We start from the raw sequence: 11,805 nt of genomic DNA on the forward strand, positions 1-11,805 counted from the left end.
ACGGGCGTGAGCACGGCTGTCTTAGACCCACACGATGACAATACCGAACTCATATCGGCTTCAGCTGCTGAATCAAAGGGCTGTTGAGCGCGGGAAGAACTGGTTCGGGTGTCGAGGCAAGATGCACGGGACGTTCCTACTTCTAGCTGATGGTGTGGGATCCAGTCGGGGGCTGGGCTGTCCGCTGAACAAGCCACGAACAGTCCGGTGGCTTAATTACCATCTGGTGAACAGTAGCTGTATCCGATCCTGATTTGTCGCCTGCAGTTCGCCATGGCACAGAAAATGGATAGTTGGTTAGGTAGGTTGCTAAGGAGGTTAAAGCTTCTCTCTTCCGCCGTCGTTTCGCCTGAACTCGAAGCAAGAAATGCCAAGAAAATTGAAAGGTAGAATCTGGGTTGATCGCAGCGACTCTACACTAGCATCGGGAATGCCATGCATCAAATGCTGCATGAGATGGAATGGCCATGTGCGTCGATGTCGGGCATGATCATCAGGTCACAGCCTGGGAAAGGAGAGGCGTTTTACAGCGGGCGCCACGTTTATGCGGTACTGCACTGTACGGAGTCCCGCTCATGCTTATGTACTGTATTGTATGTACATTCTTGGTAAGTTATCCTATCCAGACATCTAGAGAGAAAAGCAATGATTCAACGCCAACAAGCCTTCTTCCAAGCAACCTGGAAGTGCTTTGCGACCTGGAGTCTTCTACTTGCCAATATCCTGTTTGGAGACCACACTGCTACCACCCCACACGGAGCAGCATCTTGGTGTGTCGCGTGCTTGTCGGGCCGGCGTGACGAGGGCGTTGCATGTGGCACATGAACACGGATCACAGCAGCAGAAAGGCTCGCGTGGGCCGACGTCACTCCTGTCTAAAGACGCGGCCTCGGGCTGTGTGCCTGACTGCGTTCACTTTGGGCTGATGGGATGAACGAGGTTCCCCACGTTTGCATCTTTAGTGTAGCTCTCCACCGGCTCCAGTGCCAAGGCTTTGGGACTGCCGTGTATGTACAGTACATTACCAAGCGAGGCTGTCTAATGATTACAGACTACAGTAAGTTACAGTGTGCAATGTTAGCTTTACACGTATCGTAGAAACCTGGGAAGTCGAGGTGGTGGTCCTGCACCTAAAGTATCCGTAATTTCAAAGGACCTATTCAAACACACTGCAGTCACGAACCTGCAGAACATCAGGATCCTGATTGCCAGATGCTGAGCTTCGCTTGCCAGGAAATGCGTGGACAACCGACAAATATGTACACTAGTGGCTGATTCCAAGGCGATGCAGATCGGAATAGGCCAATTTCGGCAATGGTGCCCAGATGCAGAGCGGGCCGTTATGCGGCAAGTCAGAGAATCGTCGTTTGGTTCGGTCGGCTGGAAATGAAAACCATGAATTCCGGGACTCGCGGGACGCGTGCTGCTTGGTGGCTTTGCCCATTCAAGATGCTGGGTTGCAACCCAAGCAAAATTCCCCGCCGCCAGTCTTCCTTCCTCCCTCGTCATGTCTGAATCCAACCTCACCATTCGCCAATACGAAATGTCAGCCTGGGCCGTGGATGATGGATGTGGCCGGAACAGTCCCGGAGGAACCGCCATATGCCTTGCGAGTTGCGACCGGCCCCTTCGCCGTCGAAAGATGGACGAGATACGGTTAATGTAGCATCGTGACATCGTGGACCACCCCACATTGATCGCCCGATCCCCTGTATATACTAATACAGGCCTTCAATAATATACGGGGGCCGGGACATGGGATGTTTGGGCTTGTTGCTTCTGTGTGTCGAGGCCGCTCCCAACTGTCCGTCTCGACGCGTTAATCCGTCCTGAATTTTCACAACGGAAGCCTGCCGCTACGTGACAAGTCGACCCCCTCTGTCTGTTTGGTTCAAGGGCTGCACGCCGCGGTCGATATGGTCTTCCGCACGCACGCCCTTTGGCTCACGCTTGTCTCAAGCATCCTTGCGCCTGTCTCCCTCGCCCGTAGCCTGGGCCCGAGAGACCCGGTTCCAGCGGGATACTATGCTGCCCCTTACTATCCGGCGCCCCATGGCGGCTGGCTGGACTCGTGGAAGGAAGCCTACGCAAAGGCCGAGGCCCTGGTGTCCCAGATGACGCTGGCCGAAAAGACAAACATCACGTCCGGAACGGGCATGTTCATGGGTAAATATCCGTCTCACAATGCCGTCCATTTCTCACTTACCATATGCTAATAATCTGACCAGGGTTAGTCCTCAAAACTCCGTCAAATTCCATCTATCTTGATCGTCAAGGGAAGTCTGGCTGACTCTCACAGGCCCTGTGTGGGAAACTCCGGAAGTGCCGACCGCCTTGGTTTCCCTCAGCTCTGTCTCCAGGACTCGGCTCTCGGGGTCGCGTCGGCCGACAATGTCACGGCGTTCCCGGCCGGCATCACGACGGGAGCGACCTGGGACAAGGCATTGATGTATGCCCGTGGAGTTGCCCTGGGCGAAGAGTTCCGCGGCAAGGGCGCGAACGTCTATCTTGGCCCTACCGTGGGACCCCTGGGGAAGAAGCCTCTCGGTGGGCGCAACTGGGAGGGTTTCGGCGCAGACCCGGTGCTCCAAGCCAAGGCAGCCGCCTTGACGATTCAGGGCGTCCAAGAACAGGGCGTCATTGCAACCGTCAAGCACCTGATTGGCAACGAGCAAGAAATGTTCCGCATGTACAACCCGTTTCAGCCAGGCTACAGCGCCAACATTGGTAAGAGACTCGAAGCGCAAGCAGAAGCGTGCATGCTGACCTGGGCCCAGATGATCGAACCATGCACGAGCTCTACTTGTGGCCCTTTGCTGAGGCCGTCCACGTCGGTGTTGGCGCCGTCATGACCGCCTACAACGCTGTCAATGGTTCTGCGTGCTCCCAGCACAGCTACCTGGTCAACGGCCTTCTCAAGGACGAACTCGGATTCCAAGGCCTGGTCATGTCGGATTGGCTGAGCCACATCTCGGGTGTCGACTCGGCCTTGGCCGGTCTCGACATGAACATGCCTGGCGACACCAATATCCCGCTGTTCGGCTTCAGCTTGTGGCAGTATGAATTGACTCGGTCCGTTCTGAATGGTTCGGTGCCCTTGGACAGGCTCAACGACATGGCCACTCGAGTCGTGGCGACCTGGTATAAGATGGGTCAGGACCAGGACTATCCGCGCGTCAACTTCCACTCATACACGCGCGACAGAGATGGATTGGTGTATCCTGGAGCTCTGTTCTCTCCGATTCGACAGGTCAATTGGTTCATCAATGTCCAGGCCGATCACAACCTAGTCGCCCGCCAGGTGGCTCAGGACGCCATTACGCTCTTGAAGAACGACGGTGGACTTCTCCCGCTCTCAAATGCCAGCACAATCAGCGTTTTTGGCACAGATGCCCAGGTCAACCCTGACGGGCCCAACGCCTGCGCAAACCGAGCGTGCAACAAGGGCACCCTGGGCATGGGCTGGGGCTCTGGCGTTGCCGAATATCCCTACTTTGACGACCCGATATCTGCCATTAGGCGACGGGTCCCGGATGTCCAATTCTACAACACAGACACTTTCCCTAGTGTTCCTTCCCCGAGTCCTGAAGAGCTTGCCATGGTTTTCATAAGTTCCGACTCGGGAGAGAACAGCTTTACTGTGGAGGGCAACCACGGGGACCGCGATGCCTCCAGGCAAGCGGCCTGGCACGGCGGCGACAAACTGGTCCAGGACGCGGCCGCGAAATACAGCAACGTCGTCGTCGTCGTTCACACCGTTGGCCCTATCATTATGGAGTCGTGGATCGACCACCCGTCCGTCAAGGCCGTCCTGATCGCCCACCTGCCGGGCCAAGAGGCAGGCGAATCCCTGGCCAACGTCCTCTTCGGCGACGTCTCCCCCAGCGGTCACCTGCCCTACTCCATCACCAAAGCCGAATCCGACCTTCCCAAAAGCCTTTCCGAGCTCAAGACCTTCACCTTTGGCCAAGTGCAAGACACGTACAGTGAAGGCCTCTACATTGACTACCGCTGGCTCAACAAGGCAGGCATCAAGCCCCGTTTCGCCTTTGGCCACGGCCTCAGCTACACAACCTTCACCTTTTCGAACGCCACCATTCGGCCCGCCACCACCCCACTCTCCCTCGTGCCCCCTGCACGCGCGCCCAAGGGCCCGACGCCCACCTACCCAACCACCATCCCCCCGGCCGCAGAGGCCTACTGGCCCGCCAACTTTGACCGCATCTGGCGGTACCTGTACTCGTGGCTCGACCGCCCGGATGCCGACGCCGCCTACCAAATCGGCGTCTCGGGCGAGCGGCTGTACGACTATCCGGACGGGTACAGCACGACGCAGCGGCCCGGGCCGGCCGCGGGGGGCGCCGAGGGCGGCAACCCGGCCCTTTGGGACGTGGCGTGGGAAATCACTCTGACGGTGCGCAACTCCGGGGACGCGTTCCCCGGCCGCGCATCGGTGCAGGCGTACGTGCAGTTCCCCGCGGGGACGCCCTATGAGACGCCCGTGGTGCAGCTCCGCGACTTTGAGAAGACGCGGGTGCTCAACCCGGGCGAGGAGCAGACCGTCACCCTGAGACTGACCCGGAAGGACGTCAGCGTGTGGGATGTGGCACTGCAGAACTGGGTCGTCCCCGGCGCTTTAGGAAATGGAGGGTACACCGTCTGGATCGGCCAGGCAAGTGACCAGCTGCGCTTGGCCTGCTACACGGATAGCGGCGTGTGTGAGGACGGGGTGGAGCCGCCTGTTTGATGTCTGAGGGGATGGATGGTCTCGTGCTTCGTAGTTGTGATATGGGATACATATGGGATATACGTGCAACGAGAGTGGAAAGTTTTAGCAGATCCATGTCTGTGGGACGGGAGGTAGCATAGGTTGTTTAGTATGACCCGTATGGGCTGGCATCTCGTAATTGGTAGTATTTAGTCCTTATCTTATTCTGAATTCATTCTCATGCGTCGATCTGCTCTGTCACGGACATTGTGTTAGCATGATGATAATGCGGGCATTGTGACCGTCAAGCAGATGAGATGCGAAAGGAGGCATGACAATGATGCAACTTAGCTAGGTCATCATACCTTATGTATGTGGGAGACAAGTCTTGCAGACAGATGGCAAGGGAAGGAATGCCTAGCCACGCTGCGTGATCCCCAACGTCCACATCAGGCTATTTGAACCCCTACCCCTAGCGACTCAACTCGCGGCAACCGCGGATTCCAATGATTGTCAGCCCTGGAAAGCGCCACCCAGTCTATTCCACCCACCCACATCTGGTGTGATATAGTAGTACATTTAGACCCAACCTGACAGCACCTTCTTGAGAAGGGGAATGACATCGGTATTATACAGCCCACCGTTCCTTCCTGCTCATATTTGAGCCCCATCTTCTTTCCTCCGCCGCCCATCCTTCCTTCCTCTCTCCGAAGAAAGGGCCACCTATAAGCCCCCCCCCCCTCGCTTTCCCTCTGCCGACCATTTTCCCTCCACCCAGACAGCACAAATATACACACACAGAGCGAGCAGGACAAAATCATGCACTCAGCCTCTTCCTCCCCTTGGCCCTCCTCCGCGCAAGCGTGTTGCGCCCGTGGTGCTTGCGAATCCGGCTGAGGAACCCGTGCCGCCGTTTCTGGATCAGCCGCGAGTGGCCCGACATGGTCGGCCGCGGGCCGCACCGGATCTGGTGCACGCCGCCCAGTGCCGGGTGCCCCGTAATGGATTGCCTCGCAATCACGTCGATTGTTTCCCCTTCCGCCCCCGCCGCCGTCCCGGCTGCTACTACTGGTTGTGGGCCGGTCCGGGAGAGCGCTGTGAGGTTCGGGGCGCGGAAGACAGAGTTTTGATTCGTGGTATTGAGAAGGGTGGGGCGGAGGGTTGGTAGGTTCGTGAATGTCCTGCTTCTTTTGATTTCCATGTGTTTAGTTGAAAATGTTCGGCGATGGAGGAGGGCGAGGATGTGCATACCGTGTCGTTGTTGGTGCGCAACTGGGGACCATTTGCCGGGCTGTGGTAGTTGTGGGCCGCCGAAATGCTGTCCGCAGCAACAGCGGGGACTGTAAGCTGATTCGTGCCATCTTCCTGTAGCTGGACTCGAGTTTTCGGCAGCTCGCCGTTGACTCGGTTCTTCTGTGACTGTTGGCTTGGTTGGAGGTTTGCGTCGGTTCAAAGTCCGTCTGAAGTTTCGCTAAGGTTCGGAACTTGGCAGTTGCGAGTGACGGGTGCCTAGCAACTGTTAGCAGCTGTGGCAGCTTTCAGCGATTCTAGTCCGTCGTGCTCAAGAGTTAATCTGGTCCCATAAGTAAGAAACACATCCAGAGTTATCGTTTTATACATTTACACTGCTGCTAGTACCCGAAGGACTTATGGGTTTGTCAATGAAATCAAGGACAGGTACTGGCTACACCGGAAACTTGCGTGATGTACAGCAAGTCATAGAAGGGTTAGGGTTGAGTAATATGTTAACTCCCTGGATCAAAAGCCGAAAGAAAATGAGATTCGATTTGCAGATACCTAATATAACCAGCCTTTCTAACCCACATCACCAAGGAAACTCTCAAGTACACATGTCCCACCATCTATAGCTCATCCCGGCCAGTCGCAGTCGCGACGTTCGAGGCCACGGCCTCTTCCTTCCCGCTCCCCTTAGTCTCCACCTTCTCCGTGGGCTGCCAGTTGAGCGCCTTCAGCCGTTCCGACAAAATCGGGTGGGAGAAGTGATAGGTGGCAAACATCCAGTCCGCATCCATCGTGCTCAAGTTCTGAATTTGCAGCTTGATCAAGGACCTGCAAAGCCCGGCGCTATAACCGAGCTTGCTGGCAAAAGCGTCGGCCTGGAACTCAAATCGGCGGCTCAAAATGTGCATCAGCAGCTTGACAACATTGTCCACGATTCCGATAACGTCCATGAAAAGAAGGAATCCCACAAGGATGGGATGCTGCTTGGTGAAGCCAAAGTCGGCGTACAAAGACTTGTTGTCGACAAAGGCTGAGAAAAGAGCAAAGACATAGAACAGGTGAAACTATTCCAAGTATTAGCATGTCCTGTTACAACAGCAGAAGCTCCTGTGTGAACTGACCTGGCTAATACCGAAGAGTTTGGTGGTATGACCCAAACTCCAGTGGCCGAGTTCATGGGCTAGCACAGACACCACCTCCTCGGGCTCGCTCTTCTCAATCAGCGTGTCGTAGATGACGATGTGCTTCTTCCAGGGCAGACCGTAGAAATACGCATTGCTGTGGGAGCTGCGCTTGCTGCCGTCAATAACGAACAGCTCGTGAAGAGGGAACTTGAGCTTCTTGGCGAGTTCTTCAACATCCGTCTTCAGCTTACCCTCCTCGAGAGGGGAGAGCTTGTTGAACAGGGGAAGAATGAGGATAGGATAGATGGTGATGGTGAACACCTGAAGAGCGCCAGCGAACATCCAGAGATAGTAGACGAAATTGCCGCCTGTCTTCTTGATGATGGATAGGAAACCAGCAAGAATAGGCGGGACCATGACGAGGGCCAGAAGGTTAGACTTGATCATATCTGTGACAAACAGCTGCGGAGTCTCCTTGTTAAATCCGAATTTCTCTTCCAGAACGAAAGTTTGGTAGATGCTGGACGGTAGCGAGAATATCTGCTGGATGAACATGAAAGTCAAGATGAAAACAATGGAATGAGATATCTCGCCGGTAAAGCGGGCCGGTGCGAAGCGGATGAGGAGATCGCCTGTCCAGGACCAGAGTTTGGGGAGCAGGTCGAAGTGGTAGATGGCAATGTTTTGGATCTGTCCGTAAAGACCGTTGAGCGCGGAAAACTTGGCCTTGGCCCGTCCATAAGCCTGGCTCTTGTCGAAGACCTCTTGTGACACTTCATGTTCGAGCACCTTGGGCGGCTTTGTTCTTTGGAGAACGCGGTATTGGCGAAAGCCCAGGAAACTCTCAAAGAGGTATTGCGCAACCGACACGCCAATGATCAGCTTCTTCCACGGAAAGAGCGGGCGGTCGAGGAACCGCGCGAGGCGCTTCAAGTTCGCAATGGCTGCGTCAGCAAGGTCCCAAAGAGGGTGAGATTGAGAGATCTAAATACCTGAAGAATATCCATCGCGGCGCGAGATGGCCACGCGTGCTTCACCTGTTACTTGGACTTGATTCTGATGGTTGGAAGATGAAGGGTTCAGAATTGGTCAAGGTAAGTTCACTCCGAGAACAAACTGTCCTTGAAGTGAGTGTAACGTACCAAAGATAGGATCGGTTGCTAACCCGAAAACGCTCGCTGCAGGCGACTGTCAGACTGCGGGCTTGGCAGCTACGGTATGCATGATTCGATTGGTCAGTACGTACCGGTATTGGGGATTGCGGGGAATGGCAGCTCACTTCTCCAGCCTTCAACGCAAGAAGACCCTCAAGGGTTGAAGATGAAACGAACTCTCATTCCCAGTATGTAGTTGCGAAGAACGACTGCATTCGGCGGAGACACAAACAAACCTTGCCGGCCATGTATCAAGATTATCTGGTTTCATAACGTTCCTATGCCCGGCATTGCCCGCACTAATCGTCCCAAACTCCCAACACAGCCTCATCCATCGCTGCCAGACAATGACTGATCAACAATTGAAGCGACAACCGCAACTCTGCTCGAAGTGGCCCAGCAACATCTCTCGTCTTCTACTGCCTGGAAATTCTCATGTTCGCCCGTATCCGCTCAAGCAATTGCTCTCTGCTGTCCGACTCTTGGGGAAACAGGTTTCTCTTGAATCTCATGTTAGCTTGCGTATTCAAGGCTTCGCCGGGACCAAGACCTACCGCAGCTAGCCACCTGCGCATCTCCTCTCTGCTCCAGGTCTCGGGATCACCTTTGGGATCGGGCTCTGAGGGGAACATGTCACCTCCCCAGATCGCCCATACAGCAACTCCTGTTACCAGGCCCGTGAAGGCTTGGACAGGTCAGTACAGCTTCAACGAACACGAACCGAAAAGCTCACCGAGAAAGGCGTTCTGCACGTCTCGTTAGTCATCAACAGCATCATACCTTCCATGGGCAAAGGTCAACTTACTCTCGAACGCATCGCCCTGTCCAGTACCGTAGGCATCTTGAGCGGGGCTGAATAGCTTTGCAGCGAAGAGTGTGGTTTTCTATATCCGGAACCGGGAGAGTACCTTAGTCTCAAGATTCAGTCCTCTTATCTGAGATTTTCAGGATACCCCTATGATATGTGCGATGTTGACAGCATGTTCTTCAGAACATCAGGCTACTGACGCCACACAACGCGTCACCTAGCCACACTAAGGAGCTTTGGCCAACTGCGATGTTCAGCAATCAGGATCCTGTTTTGTGTACCTATCCGTAGCGATATCTGGCTAAGCAGCACATTGCAGATGTCGGGGTCGCACCCCACTAGGAAACCCACAGAAAATAATTTCGAGAAATCCAAACCGAGAAGAGACCGTCCACTCCAGTCCCCTTTAGACCCTACAGGAACTTCAACACAGTTGCCAAAATGCCTCAGGAAATCGGAGATATCAAGAAGGTGTGAATTGGCGTGTCCAATATCTTTTTCTGAGCTTGGACGAGGAACTGACAAATGTTGGCCTAGTTCATCGAGATCTGCCGGCGGAAGGACGCCTCCTGTACGTTGCAAAATAGCTGAAACGCTTCGACTGTACGAATTCAAGCGATGAGGCTAACGGTGATACTTTGTTACAGCCGCCCGGATCAAGAAGAACAAGAAGACGCAGCAGATCAAGTTCAAGGTCCGCTGCCAACGATTCCTGTACACCCTGGTGCTCAAGGACTCCGACAAGGCCGAGAAGCTCAAGCAGAGCTTGCCGCCCAGTAGGTTTCCCGACAGATCGAGCAGTCTCGAACGCATTTGGCTGAATGGTTCCATTTTACAGACCTCCAGATTAAGGACGTCCCCAAGAAGAACAAGCAGGGCAAGGCCTCGTCATGAGTTAATGGGTTTTGAAAGGGGATAAAGGTCGAAACATCCAGGCGCAGGTGTTTGGTCCGATGGAGTCATATGCATTCTGCCGGTTCGGGTTGGGCCGAGCTTACAATGACGGCGTCTCGGAATGGGATATCCAGCAACGGTGCTTTGCTTGCTATGATCAGCCCACGGGCGATATAGTTGGCGAAAAACCCCCATAAAATGAAATTGCATTTCATCGGCTAAGGCCTAGGCTCGGATTCGATTCTCCTCGCAACCAGCTGCAGCTGTGACGGTGGGGGCCTATCGCGCCACACTACAAGGAAAACCTCCTGTAGTGCTTCCTATCCACTTGTGCGATGAACTGTTCGATCTCCTGGAACTGGGAAAACCCGGCTGCATTGGTAAACTCAGAGTGACTCTCGACCGTTTCCCATCCGCAGACGACGACAAACTCCTCCTCCTTCGCCCCCTCCTCGAGGTCTTCCCGCCAGCCGAATCTCAGTGAGCCGGGGCTCACGTACTTATCCAAGACCCCCTTGACCTCGCCAAACTTGGCCTCGAAGGAACCCCTTTCTTCGCGAGGAATAAAAAATCGACTGACACTAATGACAGGGGCTTGGAGTAGGGGAACGGAGGTCCCCGCCGAGTCGCCAAAAATAATGCCATTTACATGGAATAAGACCGTGTCTTTGGGTATGATGTGGGCAGCCAACCCCGTCATGATCTTGGTGTTCTGTTCGCTGCGGATCCATTGCAGATGCGCCTCGACCGAGTCCCACTTGGTCGTTATCAAGATCTGCGTTGGGTCATCGATCTGTTCAAAGAGAGCCACAGCCCGGTCCGAGATGGAGGAGGGCAGGTCTGGGAAGTTGGCGGCGTGCCATGAATCTTGAGCCCTTATGGCACTTGATAGGGCTCCGCGGACCTCGTTGAGGGAGGGGGCCGAGGTGAAGTGAAGGGTGGCGAATTCTGTGACAGTCATTTTGAGAGCGATGATCAATGGTCTTGGTGTTTACATTCTACAGCTCGGCTTGGTATACGGCTCCAAGCAAAGAGATGGGGGTTGTTCGAGACATGGACACGCAACCTCGGGCATAGAACTGGGAGTTTTGGAGTCGTCGCGATATGATCCCGCCTCCAGGTAATGAATTTGATGACGCATACCAGCGGCTACAGTACAGTACGGACCGTCCGGCAAACATGTCGGACTGCCACAAGGGGTAGCTCCCGGTACCTCTCATTCACACTGCCACATCGTTACGCACCTCTCAGCTGGCTCGGCGTTCCCGTTCCCGAGTGCCCCACTCCCGGCGAAGCTCTGTATGAGGAATACCAGTGCTGCTGCGGGGGATTCGGAATAAGAGGTCTGATACATGGTGAAAGAGAATGCACTTTCACGGCAGCCCAGACCTGCGAAGATGTCACGGGGCCAAAATCAAACATCAGGTGCTCCCGAGGGAGATTGAGGCGATCGCTTGACGCTTACAATTTATTTTCGCATCATTGGCTGCTGTGAGCGTGGACACTTTGCTGAGCTGCCCAGGCCCCCCTGACATTGTATTGTACATCCAGTAATTACACTCCAATACATACATAGCCTTACCTTACACGAGATGAGGTGAGTTGGGATCGGTGGGTTAACCTACCGTTTTTACTGCACACACAACGTACAATACATACTAGTACCTTACCTACAGCAACCAACAGAATGCAGCCGTAATAGCATACTGTACGGAGTAATACAGGACCAGATTGAGCATAGCTCCGAGCCGGGCGGCCGCCGGCAGGTTACCCAGCTTCCTGGAAGACGCTTCACACCAATCAACAACGCAAATTTCGAGTGCTTGCAGGGTCAGGTCCGGTACGGGGGTACCGCATCCACCACGCGAGACCCCT

At 54.7% G+C, this 11,805-nt stretch overlaps 8 protein-coding genes across 8 annotated transcripts; 3 read left to right on the forward strand and 5 right to left on the reverse strand.

Moving 5' to 3' along the window:
• Positions 1-919: 919 nt before the first annotated feature.
• N656DRAFT_343007 (uncharacterized protein) lies at positions 920-1,796 on the reverse strand. The gene is made up of 2 exons (XM_064809308.1): positions 1,131-1,796; positions 920-1,052 (listed from the first exon to the last, which is right to left on the reverse strand). Exons 1-2 carry the CDS (start codon positions 1,675-1,677, stop codon positions 1,039-1,041), a joined length of 561 nt encoding a protein of 186 aa, XP_064667059.1. The 5' UTR covers positions 1,678-1,796; the 3' UTR covers positions 920-1,038.
• Position 1,797: 1 nt separating this feature from the next.
• N656DRAFT_343035 (glycoside hydrolase family 3 protein) lies at positions 1,798-2,367 on the forward strand. The gene is made up of 2 exons (XM_064809309.1): positions 1,798-2,229; positions 2,300-2,367. Exon 1 carries the CDS (start codon positions 1,917-1,919, stop codon positions 2,214-2,216), a length of 300 nt encoding a protein of 99 aa, XP_064667060.1. The 5' UTR covers positions 1,798-1,916; the 3' UTR covers positions 2,217-2,229; positions 2,300-2,367.
• Positions 2,133-4,894, forward strand: N656DRAFT_759664 (glycoside hydrolase family 3 protein). The gene is made up of 3 exons (XM_064813199.1): positions 2,133-2,166; positions 2,229-2,727; positions 2,778-4,894. The coding sequence occupies exons 2-3, from the start codon at positions 2,448-2,450 to the stop codon at positions 4,745-4,747; spliced, it is 2,250 nt and encodes a 749-aa protein (XP_064667061.1). The 5' UTR covers positions 2,133-2,166; positions 2,229-2,447; the 3' UTR covers positions 4,748-4,894.
• Positions 4,895-5,525: 631 nt separating this feature from the next.
• On the reverse strand, positions 5,526-5,909 carry N656DRAFT_800995 (uncharacterized protein; the record flags this gene model as incomplete). Its single annotated transcript, XM_064818066.1, has 1 exon — positions 5,526-5,909. The coding sequence occupies one exon, from the start codon at positions 5,907-5,909 to the stop codon at positions 5,526-5,528; it is 384 nt and encodes a 127-aa protein (XP_064667062.1).
• A 654-nt stretch (positions 5,910-6,563) lies between these two features.
• Positions 6,564-8,142, reverse strand: N656DRAFT_839169 (uncharacterized protein). Its single transcript, XM_064818892.1, has 3 exons — positions 8,067-8,142; positions 7,072-8,001; positions 6,564-7,014 (listed from the first exon to the last, which is right to left on the reverse strand). Exons 1-3 carry the CDS (start codon positions 8,079-8,081, stop codon positions 6,571-6,573), a joined length of 1,389 nt encoding a protein of 462 aa, XP_064667063.1. The 5' UTR covers positions 8,082-8,142; the 3' UTR covers positions 6,564-6,570.
• Positions 8,143-8,641: 499 nt separating this feature from the next.
• Positions 8,642-9,131, reverse strand: N656DRAFT_783089 (uncharacterized protein; the record flags this gene model as incomplete). Its single annotated transcript, XM_064815877.1, has 2 exons — positions 8,970-9,131; positions 8,642-8,922 (listed from the first exon to the last, which is right to left on the reverse strand). The coding sequence occupies exons 1-2, from the start codon at positions 9,013-9,015 to the stop codon at positions 8,645-8,647; spliced, it is 324 nt and encodes a 107-aa protein (XP_064667064.1). The 5' UTR covers positions 9,016-9,131.
• Positions 9,132-9,477: 346 nt separating this feature from the next.
• Positions 9,478-9,930, forward strand: N656DRAFT_715973 (ribosomal protein L38e; the record flags this gene model as incomplete). The annotated part of the gene is made up of 4 exons (XM_064812095.1): positions 9,478-9,507; positions 9,574-9,607; positions 9,684-9,812; positions 9,875-9,930. 4 exons carry the CDS (start codon positions 9,478-9,480, stop codon positions 9,928-9,930), a joined length of 249 nt encoding a protein of 82 aa, XP_064667065.1.
• Positions 9,875-11,380, reverse strand: N656DRAFT_783091 (uncharacterized protein). Its single transcript, XM_064815878.1, has one exon. The coding sequence runs from the start codon at positions 10,889-10,891 to the stop codon at positions 10,223-10,225; it is 669 nt and encodes a 222-aa protein (XP_064667066.1). The 5' UTR covers positions 10,892-11,380; the 3' UTR covers positions 9,875-10,222.
• Between the last annotated feature and the right edge of the window lie 425 nt (positions 11,381-11,805).

This window comes from Canariomyces notabilis, assembly GCF_033297395.1.
Source record: "Canariomyces notabilis strain CBS 508.74 unplaced genomic scaffold N656scaffold_25, whole genome shotgun sequence".
NCBI lineage: Eukaryota > Fungi > Ascomycota > Sordariomycetes > Sordariales > Chaetomiaceae > Canariomyces > Canariomyces notabilis.